We start from the raw sequence: 20,748 nt of genomic DNA, 5'->3' as shown, positions 1-20,748 counted from the left end.
TGAGAGGAGCCATTGGCTAACATTAAAGACATCAGAGATGGTGAGTGATTATAGATTGTGCTGGATGTACACAGTGTGGGAACAATGCAGTCAAGAAGGTGAGCAGGAAGAGCAGGTGAGCAGGATGTGGGAACAATGCAGTCAAGAAGGTGAGCAGGAAGAAGTAGGAAAGGTGCACATTGTAGGGTGGAGACTGATGAGTCTGATTAGACATCACAGAGGTTATCAGCCACTATATGCATGATGTCTTACAGCATTGTGGGTCTACAGTATGATGACTTAAATAACATGAATGCTTGTTATCGATGGAGCAATGCTGTTGGTGGTAAGGTGACAATTGAAAAGCAATTGCCAAATTTCTGACATACCTACAGCAAAAAAGCAAATGTATCGATCTGGTCGACAAAGAGAGAAAGAGAGAGAATGAAAGAGAGAGAGACAGCTACACAGAGATAGAGAAAGAAAGAGAGAGAGAGAGAGAGAGAGATAGATAAAGAAGTGTGCAAAGCGGCTAACAGTGGGTATTTAGCTGAAAAACTGTCTAAAGGCCATTCGTCTATGTATTCCCAGTGCTTTTGTTCTACATTGCTCCCCAACTCTAACTGCATTAGTCCAGAGAATGAACTTTAACTATACATCTTGCATCTATTTGTCTATTTTTCACAATGCAAGTGTACCCATTAGATAGTCCATCCACTGTAAGGTTATTATCCCCAAATGTCAAACCATAATTAATTAATGCTGCTTGCTTGTGGCTTTCCCAGCCTCATTAGAGTAGCAAGGATGGATGATTTTATTCATATTTATAACAAACATACATCTCTATTTAGTTTTCCTCATCAGCAGTAGACTCTAGATCTAATAGTTATCTATTGCTTCAGGGTGAATCGATGGTGGTTTCCATTGTGACTGTCCTGAATGAATCGAGCCTTACAGGTGTTGTTAGGGAGGTACAATCGAATGAGGGAAGTTTATAGCATCAGGAAAGTATGAGGGTCCCACAACCCATCTCTTCAGCTGACTGAATCACCTTCAGATGGTAACGTGATTCAGTGAAACAATTAGGTAGTAATTGCTCTGCGTTTAGCAAACTGATTGTTTGAATGTACCCCGGAGGCTGTTCGATTACCCAGCTCGTGCATTTTGGTTTAATAAAAGCCCAACAGAACGTTACACATTCTGAATGTGTTCTGGGGGCAACGACCTGTGACGGTTGTAGACATAGCATCAAATAACACCGCATATTTAAACCATCAAAATGATTTAATGGAATTATTACCCCTGTGTAATCTTGTGTGCAAAGCGTCACTATATTGGTCTGTGTGATGATCTGTAAAGCAATTAGAATTACTTACGAAATACAACCATTTCCTTCAAAGCTTTACTTGATGACAATTACTGTTAATGGTACACAGCGAGATATCACAATAAGAAAGAAGACTGGATGAAGTATGCAACTATGCCCTCGGGCCTACTTTCGCATAATTCAATGGCTATTCTTCCTGTCTTTTATTTCCATTCTCCTTTCCCCCGCTGATTCGTGTTCTCCGCAAAAAGAGCTGCTACCGCACTTTGGCAGCGTCTGTCCCATGTGAGCAAACTGAACCTTCTTCCCTGCTGCAGCTGTTGTCAGCCATTTCCAGCTGGCTGCGCCGGAGCCGGAAGCTGTCGCGGTGCGAGGGACACACACCTCAGCCTCTTTAATTATGGAGCGTTTATCGCAACTCGTCCCACACAGACGGCTCTCCCTCCACCCGTTAGCAGAAGGTGCATGGAGGCTCCGGATAACCCGAAAATCACAGCAGACTCGGAAAACTGTGAAGATTAAGGCAGAGGTTACAAGTCTTTTTTTTCTAAACCGAGGGATTTGTGGGCAGAGAGTGGAGCTCTTGGTAATTCTTTTGCTTAACTTAGGAAAAGAGGAAGTTTGGCACAAGGTTTTTATGAAAGCTGAAAAGAATGGCCTAAGAACTTAAAAGAATAATAATAATAATAAATAAATAAATCAATAAAAATACTAAGCTGCATTAGCATTATTTACTGATGAACCACCATGGTTTCTTGATGATCTTTAAAGCTTAAGTTCATAATGACAACTAAATAAATAAATTGATGAATAAAAGATGAGAATCCTTTCAAGTATGATTTGCATAAATATGCAAAAACTTGAGAAATTTTGAATGTGTCAAGCCATTGATGAAAACAAGATAAAAAAGAGCCACAAAATAAACACGTCACATGCCACCAGTGGTGAGCACATGCCGCACACTACTGCTTAAGCGATCTGCATTATTTCACACACTTTTGCAGGAAATTGATAGTTACTAAATTCGAGAGATTTGAGTAGGAAAAACAAAAAGAAGAAACAGATTGAACACACACTAGAAAAAACACAACTCAGGACAATGTTCATACAAGCACTGTCTTATACCAGGACATATTTATTTACAACAGAGAGTCAGTACAGAAGATCAGTACAGGTGTTCCACAGGTGAGGCTTCCATCAGTTACCTCATATGCCAGACAGATTGATTTCAATAATTTGTGGGAATTATTACAAATTCTATTTATTTATTTATTTGTTTGTTTGTTTGATTTTCAGTGTTTGTGAATTTGCATGAAAAACCTTTGGGTACTAATTAATCCGTAGCTCAGGCTTATAAGCGTTTGTGTGTCGTACTAGTATATTTAGAGTCAAAACGTAGGCAGCAAGAAGGCAAACAAACAAAAAATGACAAGAATGTATATTCAAAATATGCATAGACAACAATGAAATCCTTGAAGATAAATTCAATATGTTCAGTGTGTCTGAACTGCATGGTTAAAAGTTAGGATCAAACACTGAACTCGCACATCGGCTAAACTTAGCTGCATGAGAGGCACCCAGTGTAACCCCAGCAAGTGCATGGCAGTTCTATGTCTCTAATGTATTACAAGTCTTTGCCATGAAAGGGAAAAAACATACAAGATCTCCTCAGAGAACAAAATACATTCAAGATCCAAGAACAGCACCTGCACACCCAAGTTTTAGTCTCAGCACAAGAGTATGAACACAGACATCTGTCAGCAGTGACCTGTTAAGATTATAGTGATTATGTAGCGTAGAGACATGGAACAGTGAGTACGTTATGTTTAGTTTGGAATGACATTCAGCAATGGCAAAGTAACTGTACAAACAGGTCATGGGAATCACACCTCTCTACTATGAAAGTGGCAATGTGTCTGCACGTTTAACAGCCGTATCAGCACTGCAGTGTTGCTTCCACACACCATGTACTGCTGTGTAAATGCAGCTATTCATCTTTCGTTTGGTTCATTGGATACTAAAATAATTCCTAAGGTTAACAGAGGTTGTTTTACTTCTTTTATACTGGTGTAAAGGTGAATAAACTGATGAGTCTAGGTATGAATATTGGACAAAATAAATAAATAAACAAACAAACAAAACAAACAATAGCCCCCACCCCCTTTTTTGGCATTGACAGATTTTTTTTTTTCTGTGGTGCAAATTTGAAAATTAAAAACATAATAAAAGTCCTAGGGAAATCCCGGTAATCCTGAGGAATCCTGTTTTTTTTTTTTTTTTTTTTTTTTTTTTTGTTTTGTTTTGTTTTTCTTTTTTCTGCCGGGGTCTTACTGGGCTGTTTCCCCTCCCAAAATCTGAAATCCACTGCAAACACATCAAAACCAATGCATCCTTTGTCCAGTTGTTATAGCATATCAACACACATATTGTTGAAAAATGCAACTTCTTAATGTAGGTATATCTAAATATAGGTTGGTCTAAATGTAGGATACCCTTAAAATTAGATGTGGGTGGTTTTAGTAAATTACACACAGCGTTTACACTGTGACTTTGTTCAACAAAGGTGGATATAAAGAATGCTGCCCATTAATATATTTCATAATTCAATAACCCAACTTCTGCAAGACTTACAGCAAGGAGTCTACCTTACCTGTTATTGTATTTCCATTTTTCTAGGAACACTTGGTATACAGTATGCTAGCACTACATTATACACGCATATGTACAAACAGGTGGAATTCATCATAAAATATATAAAATATAATAACTCAGTATGGCTCACAGGACAAACATAGCCTCTTAGCACAACATACACTCACACTCACATAACTTGAACATAAAGTGAGCAGTGACTAAAATTGTGGCTGATTTTCAAAATAAGAACACCTTTTAAGGCTAAGCGTCTTTTGTAAGGATCTTTTTTGCCAAATAACTGGCACCTCAAAATCCAAGCCAAGGGATCTCTCACAAGAGCAAGATAAAGAGCACATAGCTAGCATTTCATTCAGGAAAAAAGTCCATAGACGCACAAATACAATAGTATGGTAAAAGGCATAGCGAAAATGGGATGCTAAGGTTGCCACTTTGAGGGACGTGTCCTTGTCTCATGCTGGCGAAACGTGAACAAGGCATGTCGGCTGTGCTGCGTGTCCGTCGCGTTGGCCATGATGTGGCGACATTTCATCACGCACCCAGGAAATTGCAGCGCTTCTATGTTATCCATGTGGAACAAGTGTGTGCTTTTAGAAAGAAAACAGAAACCAAAGCCAGAGCAAAAAGGGGGGACCGAAACCCTAGCAAACTGGGAGATGGCCGAAAGAAACGTCCCTCTAAGTGAAGTTTTCAGCGGGAGTCGTTTGAACAGAAAGTTACCAATTATTTTATCACAATAAAAACTCAACTTTCGCTCTTTTTTTTTTTTTTTTTTTAATATTTAAACATATTTACAGACGCCCACGTCTGTGCACTTGAGTAGCCGATGTTCTTCTGAGGGATTCTGGTTTGAGCTTCTTTGTAATTAAAATTTTTACACTTTTTTCCCCTAGATGTTTTGGTCTCATTCAGCATGGGCTTGGAGCACCCTCACAGGGAACATCCCCTCTTCACGTTAAGCTTTACTGTCATCCTGTTTTGTGTGGAGACTGTTGTCACTGTGGACCTTGATCTCGATCAGGTCTGGCTTTAGGGTCTCTTTGCCATTTTCTTCTTTGAGTGGGAGTTTCCTGCAAGTGAAGGGAAATGTACGGGTTTTATAAATTAAAAGATGATAACCATGGTGTTTAGGGAGACGGCAGACAAGGAAGATGCCATGGAAGTGGTAGTCATATGTAATGTTCTTGTCTTGTGTATGTGTAACACGAGGCAGACGCTGACTGAACAGTGAGGAAAGGTCATATACATTAGCATTAAGGCATGCAGTGGGTGAACTACAGATAATGATAGGCACTGGGGTAACATGGCAAACCAAAAAAAAAAAAAACCCTCATTGGTATTTCATATAACTACACACAATATTAGCATGCCTATAGCACTTTTGTATTTGACAGCGCCACTCAATAATAACTGTTAACAGTCTAATTAACTCTGTCAAGGCATTCACACTGAACAAAAGAGGAAAAACCCTCAGACCAGGCTGTTATGAACTCAAACTCAAAAAGGTAATACTTTAAACTACAGAAAAGCTAACCTAAAACCAAACAATAAATCTGGAACGTCCCCAAACGAGAACTCCAACATTTCTGACACTGGCTAAGTGGCCCACTAGCTGCTGGTGGGAACTTTGGGAACTATGTGGTTTCTGCCTCTTACTCTGGCTCAGTTAGAGGGGTTGTCTCATTGGGCTCGTGCACGGGACTGCCGTCCTCTGGGTTAGATAGTCTCTCTTCTTCTGTCCTCATCTCCACGATGGGCTCCTTGGAGCCATTACCCCTACTCACACACACATGACCGCACACGCACACGTGCACACACACACACACACACACACACACACACACACACACACACACACACACACACAGAAGGTAGGCATTACCAGCCTGGCAGTAGCTGCTATATAGACAAATGCCATTAGGGATGCACTTCGCTGGGAATAGGCTGATCCCGCATCCCCCTAAGTTGACAGAGAAGCCTCACACACTGTGTACAGACCAGCCGTGGCTGCATTCCCAGTTATCTACAGACCCCAGAGGTGCCACAGAAAGAGGCTTTGCTTTTCTCTCTAGGCACAATAATCTCACTAATAAGGACTTTACCAGCAAGGCTTTGGGGATGCCTGTCAGGTGTGTGTGTGTGTGTGCATGTTTGCCCTGGTTGTTCTCTACACCTCTGCATCTTTTATTGAATTAGCACTCCAGTTTAACAGAAAAGACTCTCTCTCACAGTGCTTAATTCCTGTACATAATACATAGCTGCATGCCCGTGAAATAGCTCCTCCAGTAGGGTAATACTGCCCAACTCCTAACCTTTTTAGACCAATCATCCTTTATAATGTCATGCTTCTAAAAACTCAGACACGTTATCCTCAGACTGCGAAAATGTCTGGTATAAGGCTGTGTAAAAGAACGTAAGCCTTCCCTCTGCAGTGAAAGCATCAAGAGCATTGTGCATATTGAACAGTGATGACTTAAAAAAAAAAACACCAACCAAAATTTCTGAGATAAGCTAAAAAAAAAAAGCAGGGCAGACTGATAACCCTTAACTGCATTAGCTTTAAGAAAAGGTTGACTGTGTTAGCTTTACTGTCCCTATTGGTATGCTAAATATTGGTAGGCTAAAGGCTTCCCAGCCACCACACTTCTGAGAAGAAAGGACCTGAAGCAACTAACAAACAAAATGAATGTGTTTGGCTGTGAAAACGTGAAAACAAGCAAACCAACAAAAAAAACCCCTAAAACTTGGGGAACAAGGGAACGAGTATAATCTCTACATGCACATGCAATATACCGTGAGGACAATCTACAAGAAAGATGAAGAGACAAAGTGAGTGTGGTTTAGTAAGTCAGAGGTATCTAGCTCCACATCTCTAATCTAAATCCCAGATCTGGCAATCAGTCACTAGAAATCAACAAACACTGACATTCAAGTCATAGTTCTCAAGGGGGTTATACAGAATTCTCACCCTCTGTTTACCTAGGAGTCCATTAGCTGTTTATCTTAAGTATGAGAGATCAGGAAATCTGTGTTTCCAGATTGGAATACCTCTGACTGTGGTGATGTGACAGATTGATGGAATGTGTACACACAGGGTGAGAGACGCACCAAGACCCATCAAACCTGACCCCACCCGACCCACCCAGCCCTCCCCAGCGTGGCCCCCCACCCACTGAGCTCCCCTTACAGGTAGGCCGCCTTGCCCTCTTCTGGCTCTTTGCCCTTGCCGCCGGTGGCTGTCTTCTTGCCGCACAGCTTGCGGGAGATGCACATGAGCAGGCCCCATTGGCGCGCGAAGAAGCAGCCCACGTCCACCATCGCCAGCAGGAGTAGCAGGCCTGCCAGGCCTAGTCCCACCACTGCACCCAGCCCCAGACCACTGAACAGGGAGTCTGCTGGGACAGAGCATGGAGAGCATAGTCACCAAACAGCCCCCAACCATGCATCCCTCTTCCCACCTGCTCCACCAGGTGAGCAGCATGTTTTATAGAATTCTAATTAGGCTAGAAGGATTCCCATGCACGATTTCAGCACCTTGTGATTGCATGGCAGGATTAGAAGAATAACTGATTGGACTGGACGATGGCCAGGGGTATGACGTTTACTATGCTCAGTCGATAGAGGCTTCTGGATGGATGTTATAAAAGCATTTCCTCTAATGAATAATAAAAAAGTGTATATTTTTTTTTGTTTTGTTTTTGTTTTGTTCTTTGTTTTTTTATCCCAGAGCAAAACGAAGCCCCCTAATTGCTCTTTCAATAATGACCAAACCCCATGCTGCAGGAAGCGGGAAGCCATATCCTCCATGCTTGCTGAAAACCACAGTTATCTCTGTCACATGCTCTCAAGCCTTCATTTAAAGTTTGAAGGCAACTTTGAGGACAGCACTCTGTAGCTCTTTTTAAAGGCGTTTTTGATCTCTGTTATGAAGAAAGAAATCAAAGGGTCACTCGCAACACGTTTGCAATACATACGGGAATGTCATGCCTACTGGATTGAACTTGTTCACACCTATTAAAACACAAAAAGTGAAATACTTTACCAGACAAAATATTGACTACAAACTGAGGCCTGCAGCATAAACAAGTTCTTTATCAGACGGTGGCTAGAGCACCTCACAACGATCCAATCGGCTGAAGCTGAGGCATTAAATGGACTCGGCTTGGAGTCAGCGACACAACTTAAATGCACTTTGGTCAATATTGCAGGATGAGATCAACGTTTTAAACTTCACAGCGTCTTCTCCGCACCATACCTCTGAGGGGAAGCAATAGGATCTATGATGTTCACACTTAGGTTAATAAACTGAATAAACCTCAGCTAGGGCATATGGGCAAATGGCTGACACACAAAGCAGAAAGGTCAATAGCTTTAAAATTTTTTAAAAGTGAATAGTTTTATTGAATATTTTTTACTATTTACTACTATTTTGATGCTGGAACCTTTGTGTCTGGCAAAAAGAAGTGAGAGAGTGAGAGAGCAGTGATCATGCGTTGAGACCAGGTCACAGTTACACACTCACAGCTCCATGTTCTCTAACTTTGTCATGTCTTCACTAATACTAGAAGCAACCAATTGCTTTGTTTATCTAAGCACTGATGCCCTCCTCCCCACTTTATGTTCAGTAATCACATGACAAAGTTGCTCTCTATGATGTCTAAAATGCCATTTTATTGATGATTTTAGAGAATCATATTTTTGTCTACAGGGTGTGGTTCCTCTCTGCTAATATCCTCCAAAATGGTAAGCACTCAGGGAATCGGTAAATGCCCCCCGCCAGCAATGTTCGACATGGCTGGAATGACCATCCAAACAGCCTCTTCTATGTTTCAAATGATAAAAGTGACCAATAATACCAACTCCGCTGTGGTTGCGATTGGTAGACCACTCTCTCCATGCTCCCTGAATGCGTACCACTGTAATCACCAACTAAGATGCTACTAAGAGTGGATCAGGACCATTTAGCACACAGGCCAAGAGTCCAACATGCACTTAAGAAAATGGAGAAAAGCACCAGTCCAATCTGGAGAAAATGCACTAGGCACTCATTGTGGCAGCACTTAAGAAGAAGCTTGATTGCCATATAGCTATGCGGGGTTCGAATCAAGCTACAAAGTGGCTTTTCAAACCACTACGACACTTACAGCACAAATGGAGCTCCCGCAATATGAAGTCCCCAGAAACCTAACCTAAGATGCGTAGTACATCGTACGGGGCATAGTGAATTCCAGATTTATCAGAATTCAAGTTCCTGAGAGCAAACGTGTGGAGTGACATGCAGCATTTTAAGCCAGGAGGCTTTTAGTAAGGAACAGGCCCAATTTTAACTCAGTGCAATTCACTAACAAAAGAGCTACAGCATAAATTAATGTAGTCTAAGTAACAGTAAGGGAGTAAGATAGCAGGCATGTTGTTTATTTCTATGAAATGTTACTTGGCTTCTGCATTTGAGTGTGACACCTGCTGCACTACTATTCACACAAACATCTGAACTTGAATTTCAGTGCAACCCACATATAATAACTCACAATGCATTTAATTAAACTGTGGATTGTAATGAGTTTATGGCTTTGGAAAAAGAATAACCATGATTGAAAGCCATGTTTAATGTTAATCAAATTTTGGATAATTAAAACAAGTAAAACAAAGTAATAACAGAAAAAAAATTCTGAAAATTACTTTGCAGTAAAATGCAACATCTTGCATTGTGCTTTCTATGCATTGGTCTGTGAATCTGTTTTTCATATAATGCTTGAACAAACACACAATGATGAGATTGAATAAAGGAATATGCAAAACTATATGCACTTGTTTGGTGCAGCTTTGAAAGCCAAAACAGATAGAAGAATAAATGAAAGCCATGAAAACAAAAATTAGAATTAATTATTCATCAGCATGAGATTATTGTAAAGGCCAGCCTTTCACTCTGCTGATGTAATTTCTGTGTACATGGCCAGTGCTGAGGATGAACGTGCAGGGCTAAGTCTGCCCCGAGATGACCTCAAGATGATGTCAAGTACCCCATGCCCCTCATGCAAGCTCACTTAGAAGGGGATGACAATACATTTGTTTGAAATAGACACAAAATCTGTTTTAATCTATCTAAATTAAACAGTTTTATTAGCAAAATGCTAATTTGAGATTAAATTTCTGAGTTTGCCACTGTGCTTTATGAGCATGTGATCTTAGCAGTTAGCTAGCAATTAACATTACAAAATTGATATTAAGAACATCACTTCTGGTCACACAGAGAGAAATAAAAAGTAGTGAGTCACCTGATTTTCTAGCAAATGTTGCTAAACACTCACATCTGCCACACATCAGTGAAAAGCACACTTGTGCGACAAGCATTTGAAAGGGAATTAAGAAAATTCAGAGTCGACTGGAAGATTGAACTTGATTCAGTGTTACAGACTTAAATAATTCTTGCAGGTTAGTCAAGATGTTTATATGTAGTAAAGCTTTAGCCAAAATTGATTCAAAATGAAAGTAACTGAGTCAAAATGCCTCAATGAAGTCTAAGTGATGCAATAAGAAATACAAGATGCTGAATGTTGGCTAAATTTGCATAATCCTAGACTGTAGCTCAAATGTTAACTTCACATACCAATGGCCATGGCCAGTAGCTCTAGAACAAGACTTGTGCTGGTATTGTTTTGTGTTGTGAACTGTCACACACCCATGCAGTTTTCTTTGTAGAGTATTACAATATTCAGTTGCTAATATAATAAAGTTTGTAATAAGGTGTTGGTATAAACAATGTTATTAAACACAAACAGTGATATTTACAGTCAATGATTCCTGTCTGGGATTTGTGTGAGTTTCTGTGAAGAATGGTCAGTGCAGTTTATTTCTGTTTTTTGTTGGGGTTTTTTGTGAATATTTTATATTAACAATTTTAACAACCTATCAGAAATACAAAACAAAAATACTGATGCACAAACAAACACAGCAAATGAAATTAAATTAAAAAGCATCCCTTGCGACTGGCTACCATTATGTAAAAGCCAGTTAATGTGAATGAGGAACAATATACAGCCATCCTGGTTAATGAATACTATATGTGGGGTTTTTTGAGAATATATTTTGATTAACTATTTTAAAAACATGTTAAATATAAAAAAAAAACTCAGATGCACGAACACAGCAAATTAAATCACACCCCTCACAGAATCAATAGCCCCTGAAAACCCTATGGTGTGGTCACCCTTGCATGATGCAGTCTGCCTTTGGCTATTCCTGTACTAGTATATCAAGAAAATAATTCAGGAAAGTAGATCTTAAGCAGACATCTGGATATGCATGGAATTTCAATGTTGCTTTCTTTACTGCTCTGAGGATGCCAGAATTATTTTCATTTGACGAGTTTTCAAATTAAATGTTGAATAATTTCCAAGCAGAAACAGTGGCACATAAGGGATGATCGATTTCTAATTGAGACGACAGAAGGGATTTTGCTCTTTCACAGATGTGCTTTACTTGGAAATTGCAGAAAACATTAATAAATATTCATAAATGTTCATTATGTTTTTTAAATTAAAGATATGAAGAGGAGTTTCTATTCAAGGAAGGTACATTGTAAAGAGTGATTTTCAGTCATTACCCCATTTTGATTATCTTTATTTTAATAGAACATGCTTATATATATATATATATATATATATATATATATATATATATATATATATATATATATATATATATATATATATATATATATAATATTTATATATTATATTTATATATATAAATTGCTTGCATGTTTGTAGTAGAGAGAGTAGTGTAGTGAGAAGATCTGACCGTGTATAACTATTGCAGCTCCCTGCCATTTATGCATTTATGGGTATGAATACTACAGAATCCTCATACTAGGCCTACTCCAGTTTCTTTTGAGTGCTGAGCACAATTCACAGTGCACCATCACAATAATCCACACAGTAATGAGAAAATCATTTGCGCTGTTCTAGGTAGTGCTTTCAGACAGACTCTGGCTGGGGTTCCCTGATTCTGGGCATTCTGCAGCTTGTGTTTGGGTTTGCCTCTACAAAAAATGGTCGTTGTTTTGCGGGCAACAGTTTCGCATCTCCCCTTCTGCATCATCGTGCCCCATATACTGGCTCACACTCCTGCATTTACACGGCGTGTAGTGCGAATCTCCCTGACTCATTTTTATTCATTTAAAGGACTTGGTATGGGCAAGTCAACGCTCTAAGAAAGGCATCAACCAGGTCAGAGCCCTGATTCACAGCACAAGGTTGCATTACAAATATTCAGAACTAAATAAATAAATAAATAGGATACGATGAGCTCATGTAGAACTGAGCTCGTATGTAACCATATAACTGCAATGCAAGAAGAAAAAAAGGCTGGACGAAGACTGTGGGAGAGAAGAGAGAGAACAATAAAAAGTAAAGCACTGTGTGACATTTTCAGGGATAGCACACAATTTCTTATACAGAACTTGGAATGTCTGCATGTGCTCTCAGGCCTGCTGTCTGTCTGGACTTCCATGGAGTCTTTGCCAACAGCAACAGGGCATGAAGTGAAGCATTCACACCAGCAGGTATCGAACGAACAATGTGGTGCTGATGTCCAAAATGAAATCAGTTTTTATTTTTGACTGGCAGAAAACATCTTGCGGGAGCAGTGTCCATTGTGGGAATTTGCATATTTCCTCAGTTTTGTCTGCCCTGGCTCCATTTCAACCTGCTGACATTACCATCCGCTGTGACTGATCCATGGAGATACACTTGTCACTGCGTCAGTGCGTGGCTTTTAGAAAGCCGATCCTCTCAATTGACCCTGTCAGAATTGAATGCATTCGCTGACAGCTGGGCTTTTTCAAGCCAGCCACAAGGCTGATCTTTATGAAAAGTACCTGCCATGAAAACAAAGACACCATCATCTGAGATGGAGAACCTTTAAACAAAGATTTTATTTAAATGGTGTAAAACCCACTGGCCCTTTTCAGGAAAGTGTTGTTCATTTGTTAGCTTAGCTTGAGAGAGCCTACCTGGAGGATCTTAAACACCTGGAGAACTGGTGCCAGGAAAATAATCTCCTCCTAAACATCATGCAAGACAAAGGAGCTGATTGTGGACTGCAGCAAGAAGCAGGAGCGGCACTACCAACCTGTTAGGATTAATGGAACCACAGTGTAGAGAGTAAACAGTTTCAGGTACCTTGGAGTTCACATCTTGCAGGACCTGTCCTGGTCCCGCTACACCACCTTCCTGGCAAGGAAGGCTAGTCAGCGTCTTTACCACCTCAGATGCCTGAAAGACTTCAGACTGCCCTCCAAGGTGCTGCGGAACTGTACTATTGAGAGCATACTCAAGGGAAACATCACAGTCTGGTTTGGGAACTGCACCAAGCAGGACAGGCACGCACTCCAGAGCGTGGTGCGTTCAGCAAAGCGCATCACTCATACGGAACTTCCTGACCTGAAGACCATCTACTACAAGTGGTGCCAGACCAAGGCCAAGAGGATTGTGAAGGACCCCACCTATCCCAACAATAGGCTCCTCTCTCTGTTGAGGTCAGGGAAGTGCTTTCGCTCTGTGAAGACAAACACAGAGAGACTGAAGAGGAGCTTCATCCTGCAGGCCATTCGGGCTCTGAATCAGGGCGAATCAGGGAACTGATGGGACTACTCTGCATATTATGTCCACAGTAACATCATAGAAAAACTGTAAAAAATGTGAAATTGTAAAAAGTGGAAATTGTACATTGTACATATATGAATAGTATACATCCCCACTTCATTCATCATAACATATTTATTTATTCATTAAACTGCATTCCATTTCTCTGTATCTCTCCTCAGCCACGGACAGAGCAGTTACAAAAGCATTTCACTGCCAGCTATACCATGTATGACTATGTACGTGACAAATAAACTTTGAACTCTGAACTTGTTCTATATACAGGTTATAGCATATTCTCTTACATTAGAAATATTTGCTTTTCTGAACCCCTAGTAGGTGTATGTTTAGAGGCTATCCACACACTGTTGGCTGGCTATTTTTGAGTGTCAGAACGCTCTAAAGCCATCGGAGACACTGACAAGTCTAGAAATTCCAGCAGCACAGCAACACCATTACCATATCAGCAACTGCTGTTAAAAAACAATGAACAATGCTGTCCAACATTAGCGCTTTTAGCACCAGCAAGAAACATACACCTTTAAGGGAAAAACACCTTTATTACTCTAAACTCAAGATAATAACTTGGACACATATATTCAGCAATTTGCAGGGACTAATTGCATTGCTGTAGCCTTGCCACCAGAGAGGACAGACTAAAACAATCCCAACCCTTCCTTGTTTTTTTTTTGGGGGGGGGGGGGGGGGCGTTTGAACCAAGTAAGGTAATTGATCCCTGGAAATGATCGGAAAGGTTTTTCCTTTCTCCCAAGCCCTCTGGAACTCACAACAGGCTCCATTCACTAATGAAAGTTGGCAACCAGTCTAATAAAAAAAGGGTAACTTTTTACATGTAACTCATTTCGAAAGCAGAAGAGAGTAGAAGCCGCCTATGATGCCCAGACAATAATGAAAGCAAAAATACTCCTGCTCTGCCAAAATTTCACTCATGGGTTCTCAAGAAACATTTTCCCAAAGTGCTAAATGAAGCACTGCTGCTATTTTTATTTGTATGTTATTTATTTATTTTGTGTGTGTGTGTGTGTGTCTGTTGGCATGTGTGCACCCTTGTTTGTCCCCGCACATGTAGGTCTCAACACAGATAAGCAACTGAGGTTGGGAAGCGTCCGAGCCCCTGAGATTTCATTCAGAGATTCAAAGGTATGGCGAGAGATTTCCTCTTCAAACGGCATTGGGAAATCAAACTAATGCACCCGCCTGCATTTGATCCCTCTTGCGTATTGAGTCCAGATGCGGACATAGGGTTTGATATGCGCCCGAGGTATCACATCTCTCTGGACAGCGAGCCCATCTATGCATTTTTCATTTCAAAGTTGTGCTAAAAGCAAGTCTGGCTTAACATCTCCAAATGCCTCGGATCTGGAGTCAGCATCTGCAGTATTATTGTGTGCAAAAATGGGAAAACAAAACGCAAAACCAAAAATGCAGTATTTTCATAAATGTTGAAACTGAATTTGCATGTCTGAAGAAGAGACTTTCCATTTGTAAAATATACAGACTAGACTTAAACAATTTTCCAGAGGGATATGAGAATTACTGTACTAACAAAAATTCAGTTTAGTTTTCTAATAGTGCCACAGAAACTAATGCTCAAAATGCAGATTGAATAACAGTTATGAGTGTCAGTGCATATACTTGTGCAATTCTTCCTGTTATTTTGTTTAGTTTTTTAGTTAAATAGTGTGATGATAGAACAAAAAAAAAAATCTACACAACTGCAGGAAAAACAGTTTAGACATTTTACCAGTTTAGTGAATGCAAAATGGTAGACGGATGGAAGATAAAAGCAGACATTCTACAATTGTTATCTCACTGCATGTGTGTCATGCGCATGTTCAAAGTGATATTTCCCAGATGTATTTTTTTATACATGGTCCAATCTGTTGTAATCACATGGAATTATACAGTTACGCAATTTAAGCTTATATTGAAAATATTAACTTCTCATTAACTTCTATTGCTTGGTGTGTTTTTTCTCTCTATCTCTCTGGCTCTCTATCTCTCACTGTCCCTCCCAAGGTGTGTCATCTTGGCAATGCTAATGAGATGAAAACCCTTATCCAATCAAAACCCATGCTGATGTAATTATTGCAGGAGCCAAAGCACTAAAGGACTCGAATTAAGATGGCTGAGAGACAGGAAACCTGCTCCAACACACTACAACACTTGAGTCTCATTAAAGGTATTACAACCATACTTCTTCTTCTTCTTTGAGAAGAACATGCTATATCTGGTTCATTGAGCAATCTGTTTATTTAGCAGAAAGTAATACCTTTTGAGCTTCCAGGCTGTCTTCCTGTAACTGGGGCAGATTAAAACTGGCACGCCCATACAATTCTGGACCACGGAGATGTTCTGTCTGTATAATTTCCTAGGTTGGCAGATGGGTGCCATACTGTGTCATTGGTTACTTGCTAGACAAAAGCAGGATGCTTTTGTAAAGAGTATATTGGCTTTAGTTTAAGGTATACTGCACTTAGATTAGAGTATATTGACTTTATATTAGGGAATACTGAATTTAAGATTAGAATATATTGTCTTTAGATTAGGGTATACTGAATTTACCATATATTATCTTTAGATTATGGTATACTTGACTTAGATTAGAGTATATTGGTTTTAGATTAAGGTATACTGGATTTATAGTATATTGGCTTTAGGTTAGGGTATACTGGATTTAGAGTAGAGCATAATGACTTTAGATTAGAGTATACTGGATTTAGATTGGAGTATATTGGCCATAGGTTAGGTTATATTTGGATGGTTGTGCTTTGCGTTGTTATTTAGTGTCATCCATAGTTTGTAGAACAACACAGCTATAGTGTACACATTTATATGTTAAGGTAAATGTAATGTAGTATAAATCCCTTGTATGAAGGTTAATAAAATAGTCAAAGCCTCAGCACTTCTTATTACCATTCTTCACTAGCTTCTCTGTTTAATGTCATATTATAGATGCAGCGGTTCTCTAGTGGGTTCATAACAGTGACGTTATAACATTATGATGGTGTGTTGTACTTGCCTACAACTGGGATAACAGAGATTACATTCACCCTAATATCCATAAACCCAATTACTTTTGATTGATTTAACACACATCTTACATCACACATACTTTAATACTGCTTTGCTTTTATTGAAATCAAGGTAACTTTATTACCACTAGCTTTGCAGGATATATCAGTACTGTAAAAGTAACACAGTATTAGAGTTTTGAAAACGGTACTATACCAGCATTTAAAACAAAAGATCTGGTTAAAAGGAATCTGTCTCTTTAAGCACAATGCTAACAGTGGTGATATTGCTAGTGGTGTGTGTGTGTGTGCTACTTTGGGAAACAAACCTGACTGAGTTCGTAATATGAGTCGCAGCAAGCGTGAAGTGAGTTGAGAGCAACGGAAGACAGCGTAGCACCTTTTGTTCAGAGACTAGACTTGAACAGATGCCAGCAGATTCAGCAACACCTGAACTCACTGACAAAAAGGGGGCACAAAGCGGAATGTCGGGATTTCTTAAAAAAAAGAGTCCCCTAAATACGGCAGCACCGCTGTGTGCAAACGCTGTTTTAAAGTGTCTCACGAAGGGACAACGTGACATCAAAACGTCAAACCTGACCGAACATCTCTCAGACAAACATCCCAACCTTTTCACAGAATTCAAAGACTGACAGGTGATAGTTGACTAGTTCACTCCCCTGTTACGTTCATAAAAGAAATACAGAGTGATTGAAAAGCCACTCTACGTATTCACACATAACCTACAAATTTGCATAGTGTTATCTATAGCCCTGTTAATTTAGCAGGATTACATTTGCATGGGGCCCTGGGGTAATTTCTTCTCTTACAGGTGCTCCTCTGTGATTATATTTCTGTCCAGATCTGCCATGTTTGTGTTTTTCCTCCTCCTCTCCTGAGAAAGTTACAGGCTGAATTCCCTACTGTTCTTCACCTAACACAGTGCTCAGCTGAACAGTTTCATTCTGTTTAATTAGTTTAATTAAAACAAATAATGGAAGTTTGTGAAGAATCACTCAACCATTTACTTGGTCTGGATGGTAAAAAGGCAACTTAAATCAATGAGAAAAGCAAGATTCTGCTTATTAAATGACAATTATAAATAATTACTAACTAGACGATCTAATCTTAAATGCTGTTAAACTAATATAACTGTAAATAATGATTTGTATTCAAACTGGATCGAACATCCAGGTTTACATAAAATTCAACACAGTAGAAACTCACTTGTCCTGTATGAATTTTAATGTCGTCTGGATGCATGAGTTTTATAATTGAGGAGACGTGAAAAGTTTCATTGCAGTTGTCCCCTAGTACAATCCAAATAGGGATCATGACGTTGTTTGCAAATAATAATCATGAATCATGAATGTGTGCCAAGTCACAAACATTACTTTGTACACAAGACATATGACCATTGCCTATGTATTGTTTTATAAATACGACATAAAGCTACCGTTTTCTTTTTGTGAAACATTAGATTATAATATGACATAACCTTGATTTAATTTATGATACACTGCCTGGCCAAAAAAAGGTAACACCCTCTAATATTTCGTTGGACCGCCTTTAGCTTTGATTACGGCACGCATTTATTGTGGCATTGTTTCCACAAGCTTCTGCAATGTCACAGCATTTATTTCTGTCCAGAGTTGTATTAATTTTTTCCCAACATCTTGTATTGATGGGAGATTTGGAGCACTGCGCAGTCTTCTCCAGCACATCCCAAAGATTCTCAATGGGGTTCAGGTCTGTACTCTGTGGTGGCCAAGCCATGTGTGAAAATGATGTCTCATGCTCCCTGAAACACTCTTTCACAATTTGAGCTGAATGAATCCTGGCATTGTCATCTTGGAATATGCCCTTGCCATCAGGAAAGAAAAAATTCATTGATGGATTCATCCACTGTGTGTGTGAAAATGCTCTTATTTTCACTATTAAACATATCCCTGAGTTCTACTGTTCTTTTTCTATGATTTGATTTCACCACACGTTTAAGTGATCGTCATTCACAATCATTCATTTTTTTCTGACCACATTCCTTCCTCGAAGATATTTCCCCACTGTCCTTACACTTTTTAATAATGCATTTGACAGTTCTTAACCCGAATTTAGTAGTTTCAGCAATCTCCTTAGATGTTTTCTCTGCTTGATGCATGCCAATAATTTGACCCTTCTGAAACAGATTAACATCTTTTCCACGACCACAGGATGTGTCTTTCGACTTGGTTTTAACAAATGAGAAGCTACTCACTGCATCAGTAAGGGTTAAATAACTTGTTGCCAGCTGAAACATAATCACCCATGCAGTAATTATCCAATGGGAAGCTCTTACCTATTTGCTTAGTTAAATCCATGTGGTGACCTTTTTTTGGCCAGGCAACATATATCTAGTCAGTCACATCAAAATGTTTTCTAGGTAAAATATCTAATTAGTATTGACCCCCTGCAATGTCAAATTTATCACCATAAATTTGGAATTTTTACAAAGAGTTTCAAAAAAATTAAAGATTACACTGCCAAGATTTAGGATAGGTTAGAGGAATTGAACAGTTTGAGATTATGCTGCTATTTTAGTTAACATGGATTGAGCTAATTTCCCTCTACCTTGATTGATATTGCTTTAATTTATATTATTATTTTCATTGTAGTAAAAGTTTGTATTTTGACTGAATATATTGTCCAGGTTTGAAATAAAGCATAATAATGATATATGAGAGTGTTTAAGACAAGTATGGAAATGTTTGACTTACTATTTGTATCAAAATAAAAGTTTTGGTATCCTGACAGCATACGCTGTGGTATCACTCCACTATCAGTATCGAAATTCGTGACCTGATATCGGTATCAAAACAAAACTGAGTACAACGAGAACACTAATTACTACAGTTCTTTTGTTCTCAGTACAGAATGATGATGACACCTACCTGTGATGTCTGGCTTCTGTGGCATGAGAAACTGGAAGAAGGTGGGTTCTGACAGGCCTTTGACGTTCCTGGCAGTGATCTCCACATTGTAGCGTGTATTCCACTGCAAAGGCTGCAGAATGGTGAAATCGTTCATTCCTGGAACCAACTTAGTCATCCACTGTTCTTCTTTATCCTGTTGGGAACACAGGAAGTTACTCAGTCTATAAGTATGTGGGGGTATTCTATACGGAAGAGTAAGAGTGCCTGGCTCACTTAAGTATTTTTTTTTACAATGTTTATAAGCCTTTAGGAGTTATCAGATGTCAATGGTACTTTCATTCAAATCACTGTAGTACTAGGACTCTTGCATGGGTTTCCTATTTGTAAGCTTAAAGCTCTAGTATTACTGTGGTGCTCCTGTCACTGCTTTCAGAGCAAGCCTATATGAAACCTAAATAAACCAGTCACAAAATCCAGTTAGCCACTCTCTGGATGACCCTGAGTGTTGTACAAAAAAAAAAAATGAATAGGATTCCAACTACTACATTAAACTCACAAAGAGCTTTGTGGAGAATTCTGAGCATGTCTTTACTACTCTGTAAAGGTAAGGCAACCTTGCTGCCTTGTCTGCCTTTGTGGAAGAGAAGGCTCAATTGGTGCGAGGGCTGCTCTTCATTCATCTGGGTTTGGCTGCCAACACTTTTAAAAGCGCCTGATTATGGATGCTGACACCCTTCTGTCGCACTGGTTTCTGCTGCAGTGTGATTATTCCCCATTGGCTCATCGCTCATGGTTTAGGGTAGGGTGGAAATGGTAGAATGGGTAGCATTTGAGGTGGGGTAAATGGGGAAGAGCATGTGTGGGCCTCAAAACTGATGTGGAGGTGTGCCGATGCAGCTTGGGTCAGCTCAGACTGTGAGAATTGAGAAGTGTCAGAAGCTTCATAGTGCAGTTTTTGAGCATGGAAATTGCATTAGGATGTTTGGAGTGTGTTTGTGTGTGTGTGTGTGTGTGTACCTCTGAAGAGAGAAACAAGGATATAGAGACATAGACAGAGATGGAAAGAGTGACAGACAGGGCATGTGTGTAGTGTAAGCACCTCACAAACGGAACTCCAACACAAACACGTGAGGCTTTATCTCTCTACAACTGAGAAAACGAGTCACATGGAATTGCCCCTGCCCCAAGGGTTCTCCACAAAG

At 39.5% G+C, this 20,748-nt stretch overlaps 1 protein-coding gene across 4 annotated transcripts in view; it reads right to left on the bottom strand.

Moving 5' to 3' along the window:
• Nucleotides 1-2,426: 2,426 nt before the first annotated feature.
• zgc:152904 (Ig and FN3 domain-containing protein) overlaps nt 2,427-20,748 on the bottom strand; it is a 196,621-nt gene continuing 178,299 nt past the window's right edge. For 2 of the 4 annotated variants that reach the window (XM_035535064.1, XM_035535066.1), the window contains exons 15-18: nt 19,565-19,739; nt 7,146-7,353; nt 5,615-5,734; nt 2,427-5,028 (exon numbers count right to left, since the gene is read on the bottom strand). In XM_035535064.1, coding sequence (XP_035390957.1) covers nt 4,914-5,028; nt 5,615-5,734; nt 7,146-7,353; nt 19,565-19,739 — 618 coding nt within the window. In that variant the 3' untranslated portion in view covers nt 2,427-4,913. The remainder of the gene's footprint in view (nt 5,029-5,614; nt 5,735-7,145; nt 7,354-19,564; nt 19,740-20,748) is intronic. The other 2 variants (XM_035535065.1, XM_035535067.1) reach the window with 2 other exon arrangements.

The sequence above is a fragment of the Electrophorus electricus genome, chromosome 16, assembly GCF_013358815.1.
Source record: "Electrophorus electricus isolate fEleEle1 chromosome 16, fEleEle1.pri, whole genome shotgun sequence".
Classification (NCBI taxonomy): Eukaryota; Metazoa; Chordata; class Actinopteri; order Gymnotiformes; family Gymnotidae; genus Electrophorus; species Electrophorus electricus.
Note: the sequence above shows the minus strand (reverse complement) of the source record. Positions and strands in the feature narration are given on the sequence as shown.